Below are 27,373 nucleotides of genomic sequence, written 5' to 3'. Positions count from 1 at the left end.
TCTGCCAGCCCAGCTCTATTGCTCAGCTCCACTCGCAGGCAGCCTGGCCTGTCTACAGCATCCATGACGACAGCAATGCCAAGTGCTTGGTATCATTCTTTATTTCAGAAGTGCTTTACCAACACATACTAATCTTCACAACATCCAAGGGAGGTAGATAAGTATTACATCACTTACAGATGGAGAAACTGAGGCAGAGATTAGTAAACTGTGTGGAAGAGCATAATATATGGCACAGTCGGGAAAGAACTGGTTGCTGTCACAGGTTCCTGGTCACCTTTCCCACGACTCTTTGAGTCCCACGAGCACAAAGGTAGACAAAGGTAGCGACTGCAGCATGGAAATAAATCAGCTCTGTCCAGGGGCTGCCGCAGGAGCTGAGGGAGCTGCCCTCTGGGCATCCGCAGGAAGAGCATCCCATGTAGCTTTCACCTCTACCACTGGACAGTGAAAGCGACTGTGAGGGCAGAAGGTGGGCTTGGGAGGTGGGGATTGGGTTGGAGGGAGAATACAGCCAGCCAGCAAGGGCAGGGGGAGTAGGGGGACCACCTGGGAAGAGGCCCAGCAGGAAGGAAGGCACAGAAATGAAGTACCATCCCTGTGCAAAGCTCAGGCGTCCAGAAATGCTACTGAAAGGGTAATTCTTAGTAATGACATTACGAGCCACTCCTCATGGCTTTGCCAAATATAATTATCAGGTCCTTGTGACATTCCCAGGAGGCACAATCATTCCTTTCCTCTGGTCTAGACCAAGTGCTGATGTAATTGACCTGACACGGCAGAGACTGTTGACAACTCCAATGCATTCTCCTACCATGCCATCTCTGCCCCCTGAAGCGAAACAAAAGAAAATGCATCTAAAGATTGTCCTGGCATCTCCCTTGAAACATTCCTAAAGCATGGACCCATTGGGTAGGGTTCCATATTTGATTTTTTTTAAAGGGCTGTGATATGCAAACATGGAAGTCACCAATCTTTTCCAGCCACGGATTTGTTATTCAACTTGGGACCAAAAACGAAGACAAAAACAAAAATCAAAAACAAACAACAAAGAGCAACGTCCTCTGGCCATCTTAGTGCAACCCGACATAGACGATACTGAATGAGGTGCCCCTAATAACAATGGAGGGATTGGAGACAGAGGAAGTACCAAATAGTCAGGTGACCGAGGACTGAGTAGGGCCAGTTCAAGTGAACAGGCAGAAGGAACAACAGCAGGTGACAAGGAGGAAGTCGCTGCAGAGATGAGGTAGACAAAGAATTGGGAGCAAATACCAGTGTCTGTGCCTAGGCACATCTAGGACATCAAATATCCTAGAGGACATTTGTATCGTCCCCTCATTTCGGGGTTATTATCAGTATTGTTCTCTCACAAGTCTAGCTGTGAACACCTTCCACTCCTCTCTAACAAAAACAATCACCATCCACTCGCTCAGGACCCTGGTCTCCTTTCCACGACCTCCTCTGGATCCTGTCATCCCGGCTACCAAAGCCAAGCCCTCCTTCCTGTCATCCCAACTGCAGTCTCCTCTCCCCTCCATTCCAGCTTCTAACTTCCCTCCTGGTGCACGGTTCTGATCAGATTTGAAAACTCCCCTCTAGCTCACTCTTCTCTCTCCCATTTGTGTGTCATCTGGTGATGTTCTCTGCTTTCCCTACCTGCCAAAATGTCAGCCCCACAGACTCAACTCAAATACCACGCTTCTACGATTCCGCTCTCCATTTTCTTAGCTCCCTGCCCTCAACTGAGAGAGCATTTGAAGATGTGCACCGGCTGAGTCTACAGCCAGCTGCGAACCAGCCCTCCCTCCCTCCATTCTTCCCTCCCTCCCGGGCAATGCCCACGATGTAGAACCACGTCTTAATATTTTTTTATGTGTATCTGGCCCACGATTCCTGTCAAGAAATGGTTATTGCTTTTCTACCTCAGGAAATAAAAAGCTCAAAAGCAAAATGAACTGGGATGTGCTGTCTGTTCATGAATGAAGCTGCTTCAGCAAGCAACTGTGTAACGTCATTCGAGCCTCAGAATCAAGCATCCTTGGCTCGGCTTCAAAAGAAAGGGTAAAGACAGCAGGTGGGGCTGTGCATCTCGGAACCAAGAGACCCAGCCCGAAGTTCTTCTTTGCTATTTACTGGCTACAGGCCTGGTGCCAGGTGGGCTCTTCTCCGAACATCAATTCCTTCCTTCTCCATGGCTTTGTGGAATTAAGAAGCAACTGAAATACATTCGTAAGCCGTACAAAGTGGCTCTCAATCTCAACTCTGCATCCTAATCACCTAGAAAGCTTCCAAAAATACCCAACAGCCAGCCCCGCCCCAAGTCAACTGACTCAGAACCCTCTGGAAGTGAGACCCAGTGGGACTAATTATTTATAAAATATTATTCCTAACACATAGCCAAATATCGCAAGCTACTATTGTAAACTCATAAATACCATTAGCAGTACAGCAAGGGGTTTTATGCTCTGGCTTAATTATCCTGTATTTGTTCAGACAGGAATTAGTTCAATGCTTTTATAGTCCAATTAAAATGCGTTGCAATTTTTGTTATTCTATGTGGCTGTTTGTGAGTTTAAGTCATGAATTTTTAGAAAATCGTAACCACCACATCTATGTATGTAAGAGATGGAAAACTTCCTAAGGTCCCTTTAAGTCCTTGTCATTCAGAGATGTGTTGAGCAGAGCATCAGATCAGGCCTAATCTGGGAGCTTGTGAGAACAGACCTCATGCCTTACTCTGGATGTGATATTAAGAGGATGTTTAGATCAGTACGTGAAGCAAAGGCAGCCCTCTGCACCTAGATTTGTGCTGTCCATCCCTGTCTATCCGGAGGCAGGACACAGGGAGTGGAGTCCTACCTTCTGCGTACCATCGAACGTGACTTTCAAACCATTCACTCTCTGAAGGCTTCATCTGATAAAAACGAACGACAGAAATCCTCATGGAAGGATCCTACTTCTAGTCTCTCACTGCAGGATATATCTAAAATAACGGACTAATTCCTCTAAGATATTTAAAATAGATTCAATGTACAAAATTGATATCTGCTTACATTATATGCAGTGCACAAACTGTGAGTCGGTGTGAACCATACAAAACCTAACAGGCCCGGGACGAAAAATTCCAAAGCTTGGCCATTTCTAGAGACAACTCTGTGTAGACTCATGCCCTCCGGGCTGCCATGAAGTCAGAGTGCATGCAGAGAGTCGCACAAGCCGCAACGTGGCTAAGGAGCTGAAACAGGCTCCAAATGTCTCCTCAACTCCCTCATTCTGCGGACAGGAAGCACCAGCTTGAGGTTTTAGGGAGTTAGCCAGAGCCACACTTAGAACACTGGCTCTTAAGGGTCCCCCTGCCGCCTCCAGCTACTACTGTCCCAACTCTTAAAAACAAAAAAAATTTTTTTTAAAGCATCAGGTTACAGCAGAAACATCACAGCTCCATCAAAACACCCATTTATCCATCCACGTTTCCAAACATGTTGGTCACCCTAACCCTGATCGGTGGTCAACACCAGCATACAGCATGAACACAGCGAGGGCGGGGCCTCTCCTAAGGGAGTGAGAGACTAAAAAGTCCAGACAACCATTCACTCAGCAGTAAAAAGTTGGGAGGGATCCGGGCTGGGATAGCAGCACCTTTAAAAACATACACAGTGTAACTATAAAATTTTAAGACATTTTTAATAAAAAACCAACAGGATGTAGATACCTAAATGAACATTAAGCCCTCCAGTTGTTACATCCCTACTTCTACTGAAACCGCCACGGCTGGAGCCCTGGTTGGAAAGCCTCTGTGGGGAAAAGTCTAAAAAGGCAGTTGGTAACCCACATTAGGAAACACCCTTCTAAAGGCTGGGCTCTTCAAACGCCCACACTCAGAGTACACTGAAAGGTGGAGAAACAGCCAAGGTACAGCCACACAATGGGTGGGCTTCACACCTGTGTGGAAAAGCGCCACTGTCAGCTGAAAACAAACAAAACCCCACTGACAGATGAGGTCAGAACCACCAGCCTCACTCCTATATCACCACACTTGCATGTCTTAAAAAAAAAATACAACACTCGCACATGGTTCCTCTATGAATTCTAATTAAGAACATTACATTCAGAATTATAGCACGCGTAGTGGTGACTTCTAGAAGACTGTAACAGCTTCTTGGCCACTTTAGGGGTAGACGGGGTGCAGCTGTTTACCTGAATGTGTTCTTAATAAGTGACTAGTACCACTCTAATTCACCTAGCCGTAGGTCTGTCACGGGCTACTGACCACGCAGGCCACATCCCACACTGCCTTGCCAATACAGGTTAACTACAGGGAGCCATCCCCCAGTCTCAGGGTGAATTGGGAAAGGGCCGGTTAAATGAGGAGACGGGCCACTCCTTGGTGAAAGTCTGTAGCTTTCTCTCCCAGTACATCTTCTTCTTGTTGAGGACCTCCATCTTGATCCGGTGTTCCTCCTCGGCCATCTCACATTCCCGTTCTATCTGCTGGATTTTGGCCACGTGCACCTCATTCATCTGGATCAGCTGGAGCTGCAGGATGGACATCTGCTGATGGTGCTCCTCCTCGTGCATCTTTTTTAAAGCACCTTCCTGAGGGGTTTTGCTCCTGTAGTTCTTATTGGCTGTTATTCTGACGGCTGAACACGAAGGTTCAGGTTGTGAGGTCCCCTCACATACAGGAAAGTGGACAAACTCTTTCTCATCGTCGCACAGTTCTCGATTTGAAACAGCAAAGGACTCTGGAGACAACAACAAGAACAGGAGCAGGAAACATGTTAAACGATTTCACAGGCAGAAGAAAAACATCACTCCCATTCCGCTGCAGGACGGATCTAGAGTAGTGTCTGCACTCGGTCCCCACGACCAGGTCCTCTGACCACATCTGACTTTGGTAACGTGTTTCCCGTTGTCATTTCTAGAACCACACACTGGGATGTGCTCAGAGAATGGGATCATCATGAGTCAGACAGCCTGAGACAGTGATGAGAAATCCAAACTGAAAAATACCCGACTCTGAGAAGCACGAGGTCGTGGGATGGGGCAAGAGTGTGAGGAGTCCTCGTGCTACCTGCCTGTCTGATCACCTTTGTCAGTTTCTCCAACAGCCTCAAACCTTTCATTCTAGCCCAAGGGTGCCAAGGGCCTTCCTGCCCATGGGAGTCAGTGTCAGACCCTATATTCCTCCTCCTAGGGGAAGAAGTCTACACTCTCTGGCTAGCTCCCTCCATGCCTCTTTAACCGCCTCCATGTGGCTGTCAACTCTAGCACTGCAGGGAGGAGGCGGGGTACAGTTCCCAAGGACATTTATTATTATCTCCCTTACCCTCTCCTCCGCACTTGACAACCCTGAAAACCTCCTTCCTCCATTAGCTCCTGCCTCACTGCCCTCCCTGAGTGTTTTCATAGCTGGAGTCCTCAAGCTGGTCGGAGTGCTAAGGCTCTTGCTCCATCCACCTGCCCCATTTCATCATTCCCCTGAGGTCCCCATCTTGGTTCTGTTATCAATTTAACCTAATAATCCGGCCCCAACCTTGTATCTTCCTGTTTTACTCTTCAAACTGTCCTGTATGCACCTCACTTCAGTCCTAGCCCAACACTCCTCTAGGGTCATGCTTCTGTTTGTGGCCGTCTCACTATTCCCACAGCCTGACATCAGGCTCAGTGCTTATATGGTCACCACTTTATGATTTCCAACCTTCTCTGTGATTCCTGCTGGTTCGGGGCCAACACTGCTTGTTCTGAAACCTCAGACCCCTCCTTCTGAAGAGTTCTCCTCAGCAGCACTCAACACACCGAGTGAGATTTTGGCACCAGGCCTTCCTCACTTCATCTACCCTTGGATCTTAATCATTTACCCTGCTACCCAATGGGTGGCTAGTACTGCTTATCGGCAGAACCCTTGAATCCACAAGGAAGAGAGCACATGGATACAACAGGGTTCCTTTGGATGCTTGCAGTGTTTACACTGGTGTTACTTAGAGGGCAGTGATATTAGGATTAGAGAACTTCAGTAAGAAATTCACTAACTCAGTAACTCAGGGAGTTATTTTGTTTGCCTGCTTGCATGCTTGTTTGTGACAGGGCCTCTAGCCCAGGCTGTCCTCCAACTTACTGTGTAGCTGAAGATAACCTTGAACTTTCACTCCTCCTGCCTCTACTCCCCACCCCACTACCCAATGATGGGATTACACCAGCACTTCTGGTTTTATGTGATGCTAAGAACTGAACCTAGGGCTTTAGATGGTAGGCAAGCAGTCTCCTAACAGAACTACACCTCCAGCACCCTCCTAACCCACACAGGAGTTTTCTAGCTGTGACTCCAAGACTTTCTTGAGAGGCCCTGCATTCTCAATAATGAGAGTCTTCTCTTTAGAGAAAAGTAATATTAATTTGTTACCAAAATTGGTTACATTATATGTCCATTACATTGTTCTGGAAGATGGGATGCTGGCAATGTTAATAATGTCTGCTCGGGGGAACCTAATTTGGAACGCTCTGTTAATGAAAGGAGAATGGTTACTGTCTGGATGGTTCCACTCCAAGGGTTAGGGTAAAAACTATAAGTGGTCGCTAATTAAGGCTAAATAAAAAGTACAGATATCTGAAATACAGAAACTACTGGTAGAGAAAAAAAAGAATGCTTCCGTATCTTCTAGATAATGGAAATGTCTCCCTAGCCCTCTCACCAAGTCCAATGGCTCTCACCTGGTCTTCCCTGCAAATTCTATCCTTCTGGGCCAACACCTGTCGGACCCCTGGCTTAAGCCGGGTGTTACCATACACGCCGGCTCCCAGCATCAGAAGACTGAGGGGGAGGTACACCTGTTTGCTGGCAGCTTGGGCTCCACAGCTGACTGGGGCTGGAGAGAGGGCTCAGCGATGCAGAGCACTCCCCTTTAGAGCATCCAGGTTTGATTCCCAGCACCCTTCCAGTTCCGGGGGAATCTGATGCCCTCTGCTGGTCTCTGTGGGCACTACATGCATGCTGTAAGTGCATGCAAAACACTTACACATAAAATAAAAGTAAACCTTTAAAAATGAACAAATATCCAACCCCCCCCCCCAAAAAAAAAGGGAAGAGAAAAGGGCAAAAAGGTCTCTGAGTGTTTCCTCCCTCAAGTCCTCAACTCTCTGGGGATGGAACCTGCCTCTCACCACTCACTTCACTCCCATGGAGAGCCCAGCTCAGAGCCTGGGGCAGCACCGAGTCCCAGGCTCGTAACTGACAACAGTGGGAGACAGCTCTCTCCACCTGACACAGCTGAGGGACTGGGGCACTGGAGAAAGGAACGGCAGCCTCAAAGGTGAGCATCAGTCATATTACCTCTGTGATCTGAAAAGCTTAGAACCAAAACTGCCCTTTTTTATATTTATTTATTATTTATTTTGAAGACTGAAAACACTTTTTGGACATCTCTAGCCTCACAGCTTTGATTCCACTTGTACGAGTCTTTAACGGTTACCCATCATGGTGTAAGGCTTTCTCCCAATTCTTAAATATTCACCTTGATCTCAGTTCTAGGCTTCAAGAGCATGGTGGTGGCAGTGGCCGTTTGTGTGTACCACAACAGGTACCAGCACTATGTGTCTCATCTTTATAATCCGTGAGGACAACATGACTATAGAAAAACAAATCTGGTATCCAAGGCCATCTGGCTAGATGAAAATCTAGGCCTCAGATCCAGGTCTGCATAACAACAAAATCATAGCATCTTAATGTTCGTAAGAAAGAAATGGCCCCTTTTAAACTACCCTGTTTAAAATGTGTGCTAAATACACACTCCATAGAAAAATGGCTACACCCCTTAAGACTGGCAGAAGACAGGACTCAAAGCCATGTGGAGTAGTAAAGTGATCTTCAAACAAACATTAGCAGCAATAAGAAACAAGAACTCAGGTGGGCCGAACACCCCTTATTTGGGAAAGGCCCAGCCTGGGAATGGTAGCCTGCAGCAAACACAGCCCCTGCCATCTCTCTCCCAGGTGAAATTGTGCCACCCAAAGTAGAAAACTCAATTCTATGCAAAAAGAGTAGGAAGGCTTTCTGAGATTCAGCACACAGCTGAGAGGGTGTCCTACCACTTGGATAATTTGAGTAAAATTAGCATCCACAGGAAAGCCTCCTGCAGCTATGAAAAGATGAGAAGAGAACTGCGGGGCAATCCTCACCAGAAGGGAGGGAAGGGATGAGTGAATCAGCACTCGACAGGGTGGGTGCAGAAGGTGCTCACAACTTAACTAGGAGTAAAAGGCTGGGTTTGCACGCATCAGTGGGCCCAGATCTTAAACTCACTCTTCTAGGTGAGAACGGGGAAAGGGAGAGCTGGCCATACACGGTTTACTTGTAGGGAACACTGCTGCACGGCAGACCCATCTGGGTGTGATACAGGAGGGAGTGGGCATGGGCGTCAACAGGAAAGACAGGAACCTGCACAAGAGGACGGCTGCACAGACCGAGGATGCAGGACTGCCACACCAGGATACACCTCGGACTCTGTACCTGAGGTCACAGCCTAAGAGAAAAATGGGACCTAGAAGGAAATGTTCACATGGCTTAATCGTGGCTTCATAATAGAGACACCATGAATACAAAATTAAATATAACTTCTCCCAAACATGCAGTGCCCCTGAAAATGACTTGTTCTCTTAAATGTATTTAAGTGGCTAGAGACACGGCTCAATGGGATAGGGTGCTTGCTGCCAACCCTGATGACTACCTGGGTTGGTATTATTTGACCTGTCATCCTACCCACTCCCTTCCCCACACCTGCTCCTCAGAAGGGATAATTAAATTATCACAGATCACCAAGTGTGCACACTGGAAACTGTTTTAAAGAGCCGGGCTTACAGGACAAATGCTGGCTTTCTTATGAATATGTTCCTCAATGTGCGCCTCAGTGTAAGACCACTGTGTTCAAACACTGCTGCACACGTCAAGAAAGTCTCCGACGAAGCCATGAACATCCCTGGGTTGGTGACACAGTGATACCGTCTCCCACAAAACAGTAGCTAGAGGGAGGCCTCTAGTGGAATCTGCCGAACTCCATCCTGCTTGACATTTTCTAGCAAGTCCCAGCATACCTCCGGGAAGCTAGTTCTGCTAACACCAGGTGTTGGCAACATTGTGCTGGCCATCGGAGCAGAATGTAAGTTGTGCGAATAATTCTGAATGCTCATACCCACATTACAGAAGCTACACTGATATATTTTAATCCAGTATATCTAAAGCCTTACTTAAGCATGTCATTAACATTAAATTATTGATGAGATTTTTTTTTGGTGGTATTAAAGCTTCAGAATGAGGTGTGTGATTATGGAACATCTCCATTGTATCCACTCACATTTCAGCTACCTATAAGCCTCCTGCCACTTGGGGCTGCTGCACTAGAACTGAAGTTCTGAAAATTCAAAACCAACACATAGTGTTTGGACCTTCTAACTTTCCTCCACCAAGTGCCAGAGAAGATCACTGATGACCCAAGCATTCTGTTTTCATCTTCTGTTTAATTTTATTACTACTGTGTGTGAGAGACAGGAGGGAGTGAGGAAGGGAAGAAGGAAGAAAGGGAAAGGGGAGAGAGGGGGAGGGAGGGGAGGAAGGAAAGAAGGGAGGGGGAGCAAGGGGGGAGTGAGAGAGGGAGGGGAGGATGGGGAAAGAAGGAGGGAGAGGGAAGAGAGAAAGGAAGGGAGGGGCATGGAGGGAGGGGGACTTAAAGACAGAGTTGGGAGCATGAGCATGTGCAGACCTCCTCTAGGCCACATGGAGTGGGGCTCCATCACCGTGCCTCATTCCCTTAAGACAGGGTGTCTCCCTGACCTGGAGCTAGAGTGGTGATTCCAGAGATCTTCCTGTCCCCACCCCTATAGAACTGGAGTTACACTAGCTTTTTATGTAGGTGCTGGGATCTGAACTCATGTCCCCACGTTTGAAGAGCAAGCACTTTATCCACTGGGTCATCTCTGCAGCCCCTACCCCCTGACTTCCTAGAAGCAAACTGAGTAAAGACCTCACAGCAGTTTTGAATTGCAAAAAGAGTCCTGGTACCCAAACTGTATTAACATCACATACTCACAGGAGGAAATACAGAGACAAAGTGTGGAGCAGAGACAGAAGGAAAGGCCATCCAGAGACTGCCACACATGGAGATCAATCCCACATGCAGTCACCAAACCCAGTCACTATTGGGGATGCCAAGAGGTGCACACTGACAGGAGCCTGATATAGCTGTTTCCTGAGAGGCTCTGTCAGAGCCTGACAAATACAGAGGCAGGTGCTCCCAGCCAACCTTTGGACTGAGAACAGGGTCCCCAATGGAGAGTTAGAGAAAGGACTGAGGTAGCTGAGGGGGTTTGCAACCCCATAAGAACAACATTATCAACCAACCAGACCCCTCAGAGCTCCCAGGGACTAAACCACTAACCAAAGAGTACACAGGGATGGACCCATGGCTCCAGCCGCATATGTAGCAGAGGATGGTCTTGTTGGGCATCAATGGGAGGAGAGGCCCTTGGTTCTGTCAAAGCTCGATGCTACAGTGTAGGCGAATGTCAGGGTGGGGAGCAGGAGGGACTGTGTGGGGAACCAGGGGGAGGGGGTTGGGATGGGGGGTTCCAGAGGGGAAACTGGGAAGGGGGATAATTTGAAATGTAGAAAAAGAAAATATCCAATGGGGGGGAGGGGGAGTACAACTAACATCAGGTTGGACACATTTCCAAACTGACTGGGCACCAAGGCTGACTGCTCTCCATGTCTGTGTGGAAAGGAGAGCTTTGGTTGGTTTTTTTTTTTGTTTGTTTGTTTGTTTGTTTTTTAAAGATTTGTTTATTTAATGTATATGAGTACACTGTAGCCGTCTTCAGACACACCAGAAGAGGGCATCAGATCTCATTACCACTATGTGGTTGCTGGGATTTGAACTCAGGACCTCTGGAAGAGCAGTCAGTGCTCTTAACCACTGAGCCATCTCTCCAGCCCCCACTTTGGCTGTTTTTTGATAGCACCAGCAAAAAGGAAGTCTCCAGGGCTACTATGTACAAACATCTACGTTTAAGAAACTGCAGAGATGGCTCAACAGTAAGAGCGCCTGCTGCTGTCCTAAGGTGCGGGGTTTAGATCCCAGTGTCTTAATATTCTTACAAGTCTCGCACAAGTGTCACCACAGAAAGAGCAGCAAGAACCCACGTTTTGCCCAGATGTAGTGGTGCGCACTTTTAATCCTAGTACTTGGGAGGCAGAGTTAGTATAAGCACAAAGACAGCCTGGTCTACATAAAGAGTTCCAAACAGCCAGGCCCACGTAAGAAGTCTAAATCTGAAATAGAAAAAAAGAAGGAAAGCTGGGCAGTGGTGGCACAGGCCTCTACCCCAGCACTCAGGAGAGCTAGGTGGATCTCTGTGACTTCTAGGCCAGCCTGGTCCAGAGAGTGAGTTCCAGGACAGCCAGGATCACACAGAAAAACCATTTCTCAAAAAAACAAAAACAAAAACAAAAAAACGAGAGAGAGACAGGGAAGGGGGAGAGGGACAGGGAGAGGCACAGGGAGGGAGGGAGGGAGAATGGAAGAAAAGAAGAACCATATTTTATTTCCTTCTTGCTCGAAACTTCTGAGTAAATGAATTTCATTTTTTCCAAAGGAAAGAAAAAAAAGTCATGAGGTAAAATCTCCAGCTCTAACCTCAGATTTTAAAAGTGTATGTGGGGGGGTATTTTGTTCCCAAAGTGAACTCCATGAGGGCTGGTGAGATGGCTCATTTGATAAAGCTACCTGTCACCAAGCCTGACACCAGAGTTCAATCCCCAGGAGTCACATGATAGAAAACTCCCAAAAGTTATCCTCTGACCATCACATCTCACACACACTCACACACATGCACACACACACAGCAAATGTAATTTATAAGAATAAAAAGAATATCCGTAAAACTGAGACATAACATTTGCTAAATGAGTATCTTCCTCAGCCCAGGACCCGAGGAAAGTTAGCCACCTGAGAAGCCACACTGCTAACTCACTTCCCTCCATCCCCAGAACCACTACAGTGCTGTGCTGACTGGATGCTCTGTGGACAACAAGATAGAAAGCGGCAGAGCTACAGAGTTCAGCAAAGGAAGCGAGTGAGAGAAAGAGAGCTGACAGTGCCCAGGTAAACGGTGTCTGCCAAGTGTTAGCTCGGCGTGGGAACCCGCAAATCAACTCCAGACAGGTCCGGAACACCAGGATATAATGTATAGGGTCCATGACCCCGGCCACAGTTGTCACCCAGCCTGGACTCAGCCTTCAAGTTTATGTTCTAATTTAGCTTCCTGGAATGATTTGCTCACAGGGGAAAAGTGTCAATCAAGGGCATGGATTTGGCTCATGTGGTAATTACCTTTCTCACTCCGCACAGCACTCTTCGTTTCAGACAGTTTCTTATGACTTTTAATTAACAAGAGCCAGTCCCTGAGAGTTCGGTCTACTCTGGGGACACCAGCTTCAGTGTTCTGCAAGCTAAGCAGCCCGGTCCCTAGAGCACCTGTGCAGCCCTGGAGCACAGTGTGCCCTCTGCTGACTGCAGTGAGCTTCCATATAAAGAGGTCACTTCCTGTCTTAAAAGAGTCGGGGACTGTTGAAAACCCATCTCTAAACATTTATTTGCACTTGGGGACACGACATACCCCTTGAGGCCAACCTTCTGAAACTACAAGTTATCATTACAACTTTGATTATAGAGAGTCTCTTCTTGATTCTTCAGAACTATGTGTCTATGTGTGATGGTTTGCTCTTTTCCACGGGAGTATGCTAAGATTCAAGTTTTGTCCTTAGGATTTCCCTAAAATGCCACAAATAGAAATTTTGGATCACAGTGATTACCGTTGTTTAAAAAATCAGTATGAATCTGAGTGAACGCTAACGGGTGTTTGCTTTATTTAGTCTCTGTGCTTCTGATGCACCACTTTTTTTTTTTTTTGCTTCTTTTTTTTCGGAGCTGGGGACCGAACCCAGGGCCTTGCCCTTCCTAGGCAAGCGCTCTACCACTGAGCTAAATCCCCAGCCCCTGATGCACCACTTTTTAACGGTGCTGTATTGCCTTTTAAAGATTCTTTAATTTATCTTCACGTGTGTGTCTATATGAGGCTATGTGTATGAGCATGTGGGTCCGTATACACCAGAAAGGGCACAGATCCCCAGAGACGGAGTTACAGCCAGTTGTACACTGCCCAGTGTGGGTGCTGGGAACAGAACTCTGGTCCTCTGAGGAGTAGTAGCAAGTGCTTGGAACCACAGAGCCATCTCTCCAGCCACTAATCTGGACTTCTGTTTTTAATTAGAAATAGTTTACTCATTTAGCAAGCATGGCCTTTTGAGAGACTTAATGTAGTACCTGACACAGCAGGCCCTCAATAATAACTTTTTTTTTCTTTTTTTCGGAGCTGGGGACCGAACCCAGGGCCTTGCGCTTGCTAGGCAAGTGCTCTACCGCTGAGCTAAATCCCCAACCCCAATAATAACTTTTTAAAAGACCGGGTTGAGTCAGTGAATATAAATCTTCACAAATTTCCTTTAATAAAGTGGAGATAGTTTGAGCTAAGCAACCGGAGTGCCTCATGAATGGCATGATACACATGCAGCTCTTTATGGTTGAGCAATAACCGTAAAGAGAGACAGCACAAAACCACGTACTTCTGTTCTGGATGCCCTATGCAACACCCCAGCCCGATACCGTCATTTTTACGTTTCCTCACTAGTAACCATTTTACAATTCAATCCCAAGCTGCTCCAGCCAGTGTAGCGCGCTGTGTGCGTGCGTGCGGGGCGGTACCTTGGGCGGCTGCGTCCTGGTGGTACTCGGGCTCCTCCTCGGGCGGGCTCTGAAGGAAGTAGAGCTGCTCCGGTAGCATGCTGCCGATCTTCTCCTTGTCCAGGACGTGCGTGCTCAGCAGCGGGCTCCCGCTGCGCTTCACCTTCTCCCTCCTCTCGTGGGCCATAATTTTTTTGGTCCGAGCCTTGATGTTCTCCCAACACTTCTTCAGCTGTTTGAAGTCCCGCAGCGACACGCTGGGCTGCGAGTTGTACTCATGGGCCAAGGCCTGCCAGGTCCGCTGCTTGAGAGCAATAGTCCGCGCGTCGCTTTTCTTGCACTCCAGCACATACTTGTACTTCTCTACTAAGGCAAGCAAGATGCTCTTCTCCAGCTCTGAGAAGTACTTGGCAGGTTTAATGATTTCGTTGTTTTGCATTTTCCACTCTATTTCTCCTGGTCGTTGGCTAGCCTGCAAAAGGAAGTTGAAAGCAAGAATTACTAACTCTAGTACTGCAAAAATGTCACAAGTCACAGAGGCTTGATCCCTACCTTGGTTCCTTTCTTTTAAAAGGCAGCAAGTACCTTCTTTTCCATTAATGCTGAGTCACAGGAAAGTATCCACAACTTCATTGAGCATGGGGTTTCCCATTCTCCGAGTCAAGTTCCCAGGAGCCTGTGACACCTACAATATCACTCTCATTCTTAATTTATCTCTGCTTAAAGTAAGGAGCTGCTTCCCCCAAATTTCAGGCAGATTGGGAAATAAACAGCTTGCTGTATGTATGTATGTATGTATGTATGTATGTATGCATGCATGTATGCATGTATGTATGTATGTATGCATGTATGTATGTATGCATGTATGTATGCATGTATGTATGTATTATTTCGGGCACAGATGAAGATAAAAGAGACGACTGTCCAATCAAACAGACTAAGTTATGTAAAAGCACTTCCAAGATTTCAGAATCTTAAGGAAATTGCTCCTGGATAGCTGGTATTTTTATTTTAATTATTTTTAGATTTATTTATGTATGTGCCTTGCCTACATGCATGTCTATGTACCGCTTGCATGCCTGGTGCCTGGGGTGTCAGAAGAGGGTATTAGACTTCCTGGGCTTGGAATTATGGACAGTTTTAATGAGCCACCATGTGGGTGCTGGGAATCTAAGCCAAGTCCTTGGCACAAACAAATGTTCTTAACCACGGAGCCCTATCTCCAGCCCTGATACCTGTTATTTTCAGTTTAATACCCTTGACTTAAGTGATTACCTGAGACAACCTCAGGTCCTTCTTCAAAATGTGAGGTAGAAGCCAGCCATGGTAGCTTACATCTGTAACCTGTTACTACTTGAGAGGCTGAGGCAAGTGGACTGCTGTGAGTTGGAGCCCATGGGAGTTCTAGACCAGTCTAGGCTACTACAGTGTGCGATTGTGTCTCAAAAAAAGGAAAAGAAATAAAACATGGGAAGTGAATCCCGTGACCCGTCAGGACTGGGGCCACTTCAAGTGTGTGCAGTGTTATATAAACAACTTCTGTAGTTTCAGAATTGAGTCTTCATACTTAGAGCAAATTACACTGCTTCTCTCACACATGAGAGAGCCAAGGGCCAAAAGCTGAAGTGGATTGCCCACGGCACAAAGACTATAACTGGGCAGGCAAGTCTGGGATCTTTCCGTCCCAGAAGTCTAGTGTTCTTGGTGTCATTCTACGACTGTTCCTTGGACCTTGGGCAGTTTCAAATTATTCAACCCGGGCTCATTCTATCACCCTGCCATCCTCTACAGAGCTCCAGTACAAATGCCTTACTGCTCCGACGTGTATGAACCGACATGTTCCCCATGAATCTCTAGTAAGACATCTTCTGTAAGATAAATCCCTCCTGTACGTGGTGGCAAGCCTGAGCCGCAGGAGCAGCTACAGGAACACCAGCATTCTATGCCCTTCCTCCCCCGGGAAAGACCAGCACAGCCCTCTTATGTTCCCTAAGCCTCTGATCTTTCAGAGTAAAGGGCAAACATCAAGATATTGATTATTCAGTCCACTGAGAACTGCCCACTTCTTATCAAAAGAAATGAGAGCTCCTTGAAAGGAGTCCTGCTATTCAGAAGTGAGGTCACCTGAACACCAAGAGTGAGAGAGACACCAAGTTTGTTAGGTTGTTTTCGCAATTATTTTGTGTATTTGAAATTTTCCATAAAGGGGAAATATATATGTATGTATGCATGTATGTACATGGTGGAAAGGTTGTGACTTCCCTTTTTTTCCCATTTTGACAAGATCTCATTGAGCCTATGGTTTTTTTATATTAAAAAAAAAATCACATCATGGGGGCTGGAGAGATGGCTATGCAATTAAGAGTGCTTGATGCTTTTCCAGAGTTCAGTTCTCAGCACCCCCAGCTGAGTTGAGTGGTTGAGCCACTCACAACCAACTATAATTCAAGCTTTAGGTGATCTGATGTCCTTTTCAGGCTTCTACAGGCACCCACACACCATGTTGCGCGCGCGCGCGCACACACACACACACACACACACACACACACACACTTTTTAAACTAAAAACTATGAAAATCCTATTAAAAACAAACAAAATAACTTGCAAGGTTGAGGCTGGACAGACCTGACCAGATCAGAAGCCTTGAAACTGGGGCTTTAAATGAGGGAAGAGAATCTGATCAGGGTCTGCACAATGCTTGACAGCTCAGCCCAAGTCAGACTTACAATGACTGCTACTGGGGAGGCCAGGGCCAACTCCACCAGGCCTCTCTCTTCACTGCCACAAGGGACAAATGGAGTGCCAGGGTTACAGAGACAACTCAGTATGTGTCAAAGGCAGGTTGCCCTAAAACCTTAAATAAGTGTAAATAAGGGGCCATTTTTCTTCGAGGACGTATCCCTAGCTCCCTTAAATTCTCAAGCATGCGCTTTGATTATATTGCTTTAGTAGCCCCGTAGTAGCATCCAGTCAGGGCTCCTTCCTTCCCATAGAGCAAGACTAATTCTTTACCTTCATCAATGTCTACTCACTATAATCCAATGCTCCCCAGACTAAAATTTGCCAGCACAGGTCCTGTCCAGCTGCCCTCTTCCATGTCATCTCTATTTTAAAGCAAACCTGTGTCCAACTTTCTGGTGTTTTATTACGTGTGTGTGTGTGTGTGTGTGTGTGTGTGTGTGTGTGTGTGTGTGTGTAGATATAGATATAAATGTAATTTTGGAGCTTTCATTATAGAGTTAGTGGGTACAATGGACAAACAAAAGCCCTGCCAGCTCTCAGAGCGGATTCTGCCTCCCTTACACCAAGGCCTCATGAGCCATAATATATCTGCTTTCCCCATGTCCTCTGCCACTCTTCTAAGAATTGCTCCCCGAGGGACTCAGATTTCTAGTCACAAATGAATTAGAGGTCCACTTCCTCTGCTTTTGTTGCTAACAGTTGCTGGTTCTATACTTGCTATGGAGGCAAAAACAAAAAAAGTCCCTTTGTTGTTTAACATTTTATGATCTCGGCTCTCAGGCAAACAGACCACACTCTGTGACACTTGGTAGAACTGATGTTAATTGCCCAGTGATTTAGGAAGTCTTCCTTGCAATGAGTGCAGGAGCACTGGCTGCCACGATGGGGAGATGGAAAGGGATGGGCTGGGGCTCGGGGTTCAAACTTTGCAGAGTTCTGCCCTAAAGTCAGTTGAGCCCCAGTAAGAGCAGCTGAGTGTCACAGGATTCCTACTGTAGGTTAGACTGTAGTTAGACCAAATGGCTTAGGTGCAGTACACCATTTCATCTTCCCCTAAATCGCTCTTGAGAGCATCATCCGTTACACTTCAATTTTTCTGTTAAAGGAAAATCTAAGTACCAGAAGAAATTATACAACTGCTCTCAAAAGCAAATACTCAGAATTACCAACACCTGGGGACCATTAACAGCCTATTAACTAAACTGTTATTTAATCACTAGCTAAGTACAACCAGAGTTGCTAATTTACTTTGCTTAATTTCGTAGAACACCAGGCCTCTCTGGGCCATGTGGTTGTGTTCTACAGCAAGCTAGAAGGGATTCTGGAGTAAGCCTCAAGCCTTCCTACCCCAACGTTTCCTTATGGATTCCCAATAGTCTTGCAAAGTAGGCTGCTTACCTCTACAAACTAATTTTTATTTCTACTTCCAAGATAAGGAAACTGAGGCTCAGGAAGCTGCTATGATCACAGCTATAGCAAGTGGAAGAACCAGAAGTTGAAGCCATCACATGCCTTCAAGGCCCACACTCCTCTGCTCTGAGTAGTTCTCTCGTTTCAGACCTAGTGATGGTTTCTGTCCCCTGCTAAATGATATTACATAGCGATCCGGTGGTCTTCTGGCAGAGGGTATTGGTAGGACAGCTTGGGGGGCGGGGAGCTGGGTCTGCGATGACCATCTCCATTTGTTGGTTCTGCCCTCTCCCCCACCCCTTGCTTCCATCACCTTCTCCCTCTCTCAGTCTGAGGATCCTCACCTTCCCCCACCAAACCACCCATCCTCAGTCTAATCAGAACTCTGAAATAATTTCTCCAGCAGATACTTAAAACAACAACAACAACAACAAATGTCTGCAAGCAACTGCAGAGAGAATGCAGAGCTCTAAGTGGCCTACACCCCAGGGGCAGGCTGGCATCCCATGGGAGCACCTGACTGACAGTTCTCACCAAACAACTTCTCAAGTAAGAGGTCTCCCTAGCAAAGCTCATTGCCAGAAAAACCAAAGCCCAAAAGCACACTCTAACTCATAACTAGTCCACGGTGTCCATAATAGGTTACAGATGGCAACATAGCAACCCTTCCTTGTTGCAAGAGCTAGAGCTGGGCTGCCTCCCTGGCCTCTGCTCTACTCAGCGGCAATCCCTCCCTATGGCTGCTGTTCTGCTGGTGTCTTACCTACTCTGACATGGCTGTAATCACATGGCTGCCCACTGACCCTCACAGCAGGGCTCCAGTAGACAGAGAACGCATATGTACGTCTTCTATAGGAATAAAACTACCAGCCAGACGCAGAGTATCACACAAGACAAAGCTGTGTTAAAGTTTGCTAAAAGCTGTGTTAAAGAAAAATTGCCAATAAAGCACTAAAATTCAAATGCAGTGAAAGCTCCCCTGGGCCTTGGCAAGGATCTGAGGACAGGTCTATATAAAAGAGCACAATGATTCTAATATCATCAAGGGGCAAAGCGATTAGCACAATTCCCAAAACACTAACATTGACTAAACCACCAGAAGTTGATGACCAGGAACTAGTTCATTTAATATTCACCTTACGAGGAAAAGCCGGCTGTTTGTGAACTGCACGACTGTATGTTATCAATGTCCATTGCCAAATCCCTAATTTCCAGTGGGCTGAATTTGGGATTGGACATCTAAAGAAGTAGTTAAGATGAAATGAGACTGGCTGTATGTTATCAATGTCCAGCCCTCCACAGTGTGAGTGACCAGCCCTCCACAGTGTGAGTGACCAGCCCTCCACAGTGTGAGTGACCAGCCCTCCACAGTTTGAGTGACCAGCCCTCCACAGTGTGAGTGACCAGCCCTCCACAGTGAGTGACCAGCTCAGGACCAGAGCTGCAGTGCACTGTGCCACTGTCTCTGTTTTGCCCCCTTTTCAAACTGTTTCCAAAATAGCATGATCTATATAATGTATACATGCAAATATGTATTTACCAGCTTCTTATTTCACAGACACAAAATTTAACCAATATAGAATGCATTCCTACAGAAGGCTGAGCACAAAGATAAGTGAACCCCACATCTTGGGAAGAACACTGACACAAGCTGAAGCCTGAAAGGAATGGCATTCAGGGGCAGACACTGTAACAAAGGACCATGTGCCTTGGCTGCTCGGGGGAGGGCAGAGTGGGCCTGCCCTCTTGTGAACAAGAGGCCATCTGACACTCAAGGATGTGAACAGAAAGAGCTAAAGGAGGTGGTTCAGACTTTTTTTTTAAGTGGAGAGGGGGAATAAGAAAGGATCTGCACACTGAGTGGGACAGTGTTCTTAGGGAGAAAGAAATACACACAAAGGACTGTGTTAAAAGGATGCTGTGACCAGGATGTGTCTGGGCACACACAGGGGGAGGGAGGAAGAGAATGGGGACACTGAGATGCATGTGGCCTGGAAGAGCAGCAGATCCAAAGAGAATGGGACTCCCTAAGGTGGAGAGACTGCAGGTCCACAAAAATGTAACACAGCACAGAGATGTGTGGCACTGAGAGAGGCAGTGTGAGAAACAGTGGCAGAGAGACCCCAGGACAGAGCTGGTCATAGAACAAAAACCCTAATGCTCACTAGAAACAAATAAACACCAGAACAAAACAGGGTCACAACTTGGGAGACATAAAGGACAAACATGTGACATAGAAGTGACAGGGTGGGCTGAGGGAAATGTCATGCACCTCCCATGGAAGTCTGCCAACAGACTAGTCTATCCTTAAAATGTAAAGGCTAGTTCCTATTTCTCTTACCATTCTGTCTCCGAATTCATCACCTTAAAAATAATTGTTTTTTGAAATAACCTAAACCCTAGCATATTAAAAACTTTAACATGAAAAAGACCCCATCCAACCTTTCTTTCTTCACAAATGAGAAATCTCAGACTTGGCACAAGTAAGGGCTCCTTAGGGACCTGATAACTAGGGTGAGGGCTGCTGCTGAAAGGTCATGGTTTCTCTCCAAGCTCTTTCCCCACATCTTCCCATTTAAGTGCCCTTTTCTCTGAGGTATTCTCAAGCCTTCCCTCGATATCCCATCTGCTGTGATTTAGATCATAAGTGTTCTCCAGAGCCTGGTGTTGAGGCCTGGTGCCCAGTGACATTCTCAGGAAGAACTCGAACCATTCAGAGATGGATCTAGTGAGGTGGCTTCAGGACACGGGGGAGTGCACCTGAGGAGGAAGTAGAACTCAGCCCTTCCTCATCTTCTCTTTGTCCCTTGGCCTAGGATAAGCAATGTTGTCTGCCACATACTCCCATCTTGCCATACTGCTCTGCCACAGGCCCAAACCAACAGGGCCAACTGAATGAAGACCTCAGAAAGATGTGCCATGTGGCACAAACCTTTAAGTCCAAGAGGCAGAGGTAGGTGGACCTTTATGAGTTCAAAGCCAGCTTCATCTACATAGCGAGTTTCAGGCCAGCCAAGGCTACCTATCTCAAACAAACAAAAACTATGGGCCCAAATAACCTTTACCAGTTCCCAACTCAGTGCTAGGACTAAGCCTGGGGCTTCCTGTGTGTTGGGGAGGTGCCTGGCTATGCCCCCAACCCAAGCCTTTTCTTTTTATAAACCAATTAGCTCAGAGTTTAGGCACAGCGACAGAAAGCTGACTGACGTGTCATCTGAAAACGTAAGGGCACGCTGACACTTACTTTCTGATGGGCAGCAAGTCCTCTTTCCTCCCTGTCAGCTCCTCATCTCTAAATTACAGCTAAAACAAGTGTTCTCTAAGTCCCATCCAGGGCTGGCGGTCGGATGAGCAGTCGTTCCTCTGCAAATTAATTTCCACAGCCCGCTGCTAAAGACACACGGACAGCAGTTCTGATTGTTCATTAAGTTGGTAGGGCTTTGGACCACTGTGCAGCACAGTGAAGTGATCCTGGCACTCCAGGTAGTCCTTCTTGCTTTAAGACCATATAGAGGTTTAACTTTGTAAATTTAGCAATTCCAGGTAAAGCAGCTAAGGCCAGTGGTTAGCTCTCCAGTGTCTGAGGACTGCCACCACGCAGCAGGCATTTGAGACATATCTATTCATGTTGCCACACACCTGCCTACCATTCATTTTGTTGTTGTTGTTGTTTACTAATTACAGTTACATGTTCTACTGTCCAAAATATCTTTTTTGACAAGGGATTAATCAGGAAATTACAGTTTTCTGGTTTCCTGAGAATACCAGGAAAGCCCCAAAGGAAGTAGAAATGGCAGCTTTTCAGAGACCTACGGTGACTGTGACTGTCGTGTTATGCTCACAGGCTCAAACCTGTCTGCCCAGGACAACCACCTGCCAACAGCCTTTCCTCCTCTCCACCAGCTCTCTTTTTAAAGGCACCAGCACTGACCTTGCCTTTTCCACCGTGTTGTCCTTACTCTCTCCAGACAGCCATAGAACTTGGTTAATTTTGCCATCTGTGTCTCAGTGTGACTGCGAGTGAATGAGCCTTGGTTTTAAGGCAAGCTCCCTTTCCTTACCCTCCTCTGTCCTCCTACTTACACAAAACCCACTTTAAAAGTCCTGGTCCCTTCCTTCAGCTCCTTCACAGCTCTGTCCTAAAGCAGCCTCCGCCGAGGCGCCCCTGAAATGCCTTCAGATTCATTTATTAAAGCCTCCCCTTCAGGAAGTGCTTCTGACACGCAGAAGGTGCCCTTCTGGGGGTGTTCCACACCATCCTGCTTCTTGTCTCAGCCAGGACACTCTCCTTCACTCCCACATCAGAAGACTGACTCTCAGATCTGCTCTAGCCCAGGGCTATCGAGTACTCCGCTCTTACCACATCGCCTCTTACAACTTCTCCACACTGTGATCCATCTGCTCCGTCGAGGGGGAGCTATACCTTATGTGCGTCTTTCACACACAGTAGACGCTCTCAGTGTTTGTTCAGACATGTTGACATTCCCCTACCAACCTCCTCTATTACTGCCCCATATGGGTACCTCAAAAATTACCAGTTCTCCAGAGAGCTAAAGCTATACTATTCTTTCCCCACTGTCTACAAGTCTTGTGACGACTGCTGATTTCAGCCATAGCCAGGGGGCTTCCCAAGCCAAGAACCCCAGCATGTTCTCCAACCCATGCAACTTGCTGACAGAACTCCATTCTACAGTCTACTCCAGTGTTGACTTTCATCTCCCCTGTCCTCACCTCGAGTGTCTTCTGTAAGACCTGAACCTCCGACTGGTCTTCCAAATGCCCACTGTGTTCCTCCCTTTGCAACTGCAAGAGAGAGAGTCCTAAAATACGGTGCTCATGGCACACCCTGCTCGTATGTACCCCGGGACATCTCTTCCACTTCCTATGTCATAGAGCAAGTCCAAACTCCTCGTGCATCACTCAAGAGCTTTTCTACGTCTGCCCCACCCACTGTGTCTTTCAATCCAGTCAAACCAAACTCACCTTCAGGCCCTTAAAGTTTGCTACTGTCTCAAGGCTTGGTTTACTTCAGACTTCCTCCGCCTGTGATCTTTGGCGCAAAGTCCATTTTTATTCTGACAGACCCAGTCCGTGTGTAACTGCTGGGCTCCCACGTGACTGTTCTAAGGCCTGCCTATACTACCGCTTATGCTCTTGTCTATACGTAACAGGTTTCCTTCCAGAATGAGTTTGGACAGTGTGACATACATCATACTGGTTAACTGTCCTATGTGGCTTATGCCTGGTGAAAACTGACTGGGGACGTGGGGAGGCCCTCCATTGTCTCTGCCAAGGCTCCCACTCCTGGGTAAGGCTGGCTTCTCAACTCTGTAACAAGCAAAAGAGCAAGCCACGGTGGGTATCACGCACATTCCGTCACTGAGAACAGTTGGGAGATAACTGTTTGCAACCAGCTTAACTGAATGTGAAGCTCTAAGTCCATCCACAGAATGCTCATCTACAGAGCGGATGGACCCTCCAGCCTAGGATTCTCCCAGTTGGGAACTCCTGCCTGCTGACTCTGTCACCTTCCACAGTTAGTTTCACTGCTGTGAACTCTCTGTCTGCTGCTGTTTGTTCTTTTATCCAAGGAGAGATCCATGCCACCTGGGACTCGTGATTGGAAAGTCCAGCTGACCACCCAATGGGGCGTCCTTGGTGGGTGGATTTCAGCTGCGTATTTGTAAGCCCTAGATTTGATGTAGTCTCCCGGTTGTTCTGCAGTTGGTCTGCCTTCAGTGGTCTCTGCCTGATGCCCATCACTGGAATCGATGCTCTGCAACCCAACTACAGCTTTTCTCCATCTGCTGCTCACTATTTATTCCCTCACTTCCGCTAGCCATCTACTTACTAATCCACTCGCTGTACTACCCTAGAACACTCTCCAGACTCTACGGGACAAGTAGTTCACCAGTTCTGTGCACACCGCAACGGCATTTTAGTTTAGTTTATTATTTTTAAGAGAGAGAATGTCACAGCTGAGACCTGGTAGCATGAATAAGAACATTCAGAATCTCTGCTATAGTCTCAAACTCACCCCACTGAAGCACGCCGCCCTCTCTAGGAAGGGAGGTGACCCACTCTTCTGCAAGCACGTTGTCCACCATAAACATAAACCAGTGGCACTTACCACATGTTTTGTCACGTGCCCTTTGTGACCATCTCCCTCCGTGGGATGGGAAACTCCTAAGGAAAGAGATCATTTCTGACTCATCTCTGCATGGAGCATGACTCAGCGGACGACTGGCACTCTGGAGACTTTTTTTTTTTTTTTTTGAATGAAGCGCTGTTTGAGTTCCCTGCCAACTACTTGGGGGGGAGGGTCACATTCTCTCTCACGCTCACAATCCCAAAGGTGAGTGATAGCTGAGAAATAGATGAGGCCCCAGCTGTCCCTCTCCCCCAGAGCACCCGCTCTGTCCACTGTGCATTAGTTGCTACTCTTATCATTGCTGTGTACCCCAAAGTCCTCTTCTGAGTCCGAGTTTAAAACAAAACCCCTCTATCCAAGAAGTCTGTCATGGGAAAGGCGACAACAGGGAAGACACTAGGAGAGGCCAGGGTGCCTCTCTGAGAAGAGCCCACCATGCTTCCAGCAGACCGAGGACCTCTCTTCCCTGCTACTGCAGCCCGGATTGTTCTTGTCTTCCTCATTTTTTCACTCAGACTGTGAAGACTTTCTCAGTTCTCCCCATCCCAAACTGAAACTCAAAAGTTCCTTCAAGCCCACTGTGTCCCACATCGGTTAGGTCCCCGGTCTGCTAAGCATGTTATAGCAACCTTAGGGGTTTTGTTTGCATGCTTCACCTCCTGAGGCAGACGACCACGATCGACTGCATCCCAAGACGTGTAATGCTCTGCCAGGCCTAACAACACTGCCTGCATGACATCTGAACGCTCTCGCCCAGCTGCAGGAGTGAAGAAAGACAACTTCTGATCTTTCTTCGGGAGCTCTCCAGCCACCTCAGAATGGACCTCAGATGCAGTTGTGGGGAGAGTAAGCAGATGACCCCATCTTTCTCCAGGTTTTGAAATACTTTTTCTCCATCCCTTTTCTTCCTCTCTGGTTTCAAACTCTCATAGCTGTCCTCAATCCTAAACTCGGGAACTATTTTATTAACTTTCAACAATTTCCTAAGTACACACTCGTGGTCTGGTCCGACATGCTAAAATCCCCCACACGACTCTGGCCCTATGATTCCAGCTCTAGTTTTAAATGTGTGGAAATATGTGTCTTTACCCTGGAGCCATTCTCCTAAGTACCGCAAAACATTTTGTGCTTAGCATAGCAATAAAACATCCATTCTCAATAATCAGAACTGGAGACTAAATTCTTGTTTCTTTCTCCAACATAAAACCCCTTCCTGCAATTTACAGACTGCCAGAGCTATCAATGCCAGTGCGATTATTTAATAATTCAAGCCAACTGTTTAGGACCAAGAGCCTGGGACACGAAGTGCTTAATTTTAGCTATCAGCAGACACACATTATCTCTTACAATAGTACTTGGGGGTAGGTATTACATCACACCCTACTCCCCCATAATAGAAACATCAAGCCGGCAGCCTCGGAGTAAAGGAGCTTCCCCAAGGTCAGTCGGGCAGGGATGTGATGCACTATTTTCTCCTAAGATCCTCGGAAGGAAGGACCCAGCCCTTTATACCTCTGGATCGGACTGGAGGAGGCAGGGGGTCTCAATGGAGACAAGTACTGAAAAGCGGCGAGCGCAGTTCCCTGCACACAGTAGGGATATGAGGACCGCGGCTCCGCCGGGTCTGCCGGATTTTCCCCCCAAGAGCTTCCCGGCCCCCGGGCTCCGAGCCTTGTCCCGGGAGCTCCAGCGCGACTGCGAGGCCCGCGCGCCGGCGCTTTGTACGCGGCAGGCCGGCCGGGCTCCCGGGGCACCGCGGCGCGCGCAGGCGGCCGTCGGCCTGCGGGGAGGAGGGCGCGGCGGCTCGGCCCGGGAGCCCGCCAGCCCCCCGCGCTCCCGCTCCGCCCGCTTTCCCGGCCGCCCGCGGCCCTCCCGGCCTCAGCTTCCTACCTGCAGCGGCGGCGCGGCGGCCGCGAGTCCCGGGGAGGGGAGCGGAGGCGCGGGCGCGGCGGCCTGGGCTGCTCTGGCGGGCTGGGCGGCCGGCAGGGCCGCGGGCTCCAGGCGCCGGGCGGCCGCGCGCCCCCGGCCGGCCAGGCCCCGCCGCGCGCTCCGCGGCCACAAAGCCCCGCGCCGCCGCCCCCTCGCGGGCCGCTGCCGCCTGCCGCTCGGTGGGCGCCGCGGAGGGCGGGAGCGCGGCCTCGCGCAGTCCCCACCTCCCCGAGCCGCGGTCCAGCCGCGCTGCCCACCTTGGCCCGGAAGCTGCGAAAGGGGGCCCGTCTCCGCCAACAACAAAAGAACGCATTTTCCCACACCCGGGATGTGGCAGTCACCCGCACGAGTTAGCGCGAGCCCTTTTCTTCGGGGACTCCACGAGGCTGGGGACGGCACCCCCTCCTACTCTGAGTTCAGCGCCAACTTTTGTGGTTCTAATCGGCGGGATGTGTCTCCTGAGAGGGTGTGTGCGCTCCCCCTCCCCAAAGGACCCGGGCTGTGTACACCGACCTCAGGATACGACTCAGACCCTGTGTGCCTACTCAGTGGGACCCAAGGCGCGCTGCGACGAAGGCACGGAGGCTTAAACAACTGGGGACAGGGGTCCTTCTTCCCACAAGGCCTTTACCCCTCCCCCAAGGATGAAGCCTGAGTGTTTCTTTTGCCATAGATCCGTTAAGAAGATTCCAAGCCCAGAGATGGGCAAAGAGAAGGTTCTCAAACTTTTTCTTTCTAAGCGAGATGAAACTCAACAAAGCATAAAGACAGCCATTTAAAAGTAAACAAGCCAGTAGCACTTATTACACTTAGAATAGTTAGCAGTAACCACTTCACCTCCTTATTCTTAACAGTTCCATCAGAAGGACCCCCCACTCCACGTCCCCCGCACCAATTACGTAGTCACTCCTTTGCCTAGTCCCTAAAAATCATTAATCTTTTTCCTGTTTCTATAGATTTACCTTTTTGTATATTTCATATAAATGGAGTCATGAGTCTTTTTGGAGCACGGGGCAGGGGACACGATGTGAGCAGTGGTGCTCACTAAGCTGCCCAGGCTGGCCTTGAACTTGCTCTGGGATCCCAGGAAGCCTTTGAACCTACAAACTTCCTGCCTTAGCCTCCCTAGCTAGTAGCTGAGAACATGGGCTGACTTCACCTGGCCTGGTCACTCTGGCCAGGTCAAAGATTACAGACAAGTTTCATCCAGATTGTAGCATGCGTCTTACTCCATTGCTTTTCATGGCTGCATAGGATGACCATGGTATGTGTATTCTACAATTTGCTTATCTGTTCTCAGATCAGTTAGTGGAGTCTAGATTATTTCCACCTTTTGGCTAATGTGAGCTG

The 27,373-nt window shown here is 47.9% G+C and overlaps 1 protein-coding gene and 1 long non-coding RNA gene across 5 annotated transcripts in view; one reads left to right on the top strand and one right to left on the bottom strand.

Annotated features, from left to right (window-relative positions):
• LOC108350968 (uncharacterized) overlaps window positions 1-12,889 on the top strand; it is a 30,851-nt gene extending 17,962 nt beyond the window's left edge. Inside the window, exon 3 of the long non-coding RNA XR_015620864.1 lies at window positions 12,038-12,889. This is a non-coding gene — a long non-coding RNA (uncharacterized LOC108350968). The remainder of the gene's footprint in view (window positions 1-12,037) is intronic.
• On the bottom strand, window positions 84-26,393 carry Msantd3 (Myb/SANT DNA binding domain containing 3). Of its 4 annotated transcripts, none has more exon segments than NM_001436973.1 (3): window positions 84-4,748; window positions 13,812-14,262; window positions 26,281-26,393. In NM_001436973.1, coding segments are annotated over 2 exon segments (828 nt in total). In that variant the 5' UTR covers window positions 14,230-14,262; window positions 26,281-26,393; the 3' UTR covers window positions 84-4,338.
• Between the last annotated feature and the right edge of the window lie 980 nt (window positions 26,394-27,373).

This window comes from Rattus norvegicus, chromosome 5 (genome assembly GCF_021556685.1).
Source record: "Rattus norvegicus strain SHRSP/BbbUtx chromosome 5, alternate assembly SHRSP_T2T, whole genome shotgun sequence".
Lineage (NCBI taxonomy): Eukaryota > Metazoa > Chordata > Mammalia > Rodentia > Muridae > Rattus > Rattus norvegicus.
This window is presented reverse-complemented; position numbering and strand designations above follow the sequence as displayed.

What these genes read in the sequence shown, in the direction of transcription:
- Msantd3 (XM_087549694.1), bottom strand. Translation starts at nt 14,229, where the DNA reads ATGCAAAACAACGAAATCATTAAACCTGCCAAGTACTTCTCAGAGCTG. An exon ending in CCAGGACGCAGCCGCCCAAG is followed by an intron (nt 4,749 to 13,811) that starts GTACCGCCCCGC and finishes TGTTGTCTCCAG; the next exon opens with AGTCCTTTGCTGTTTCAAAT.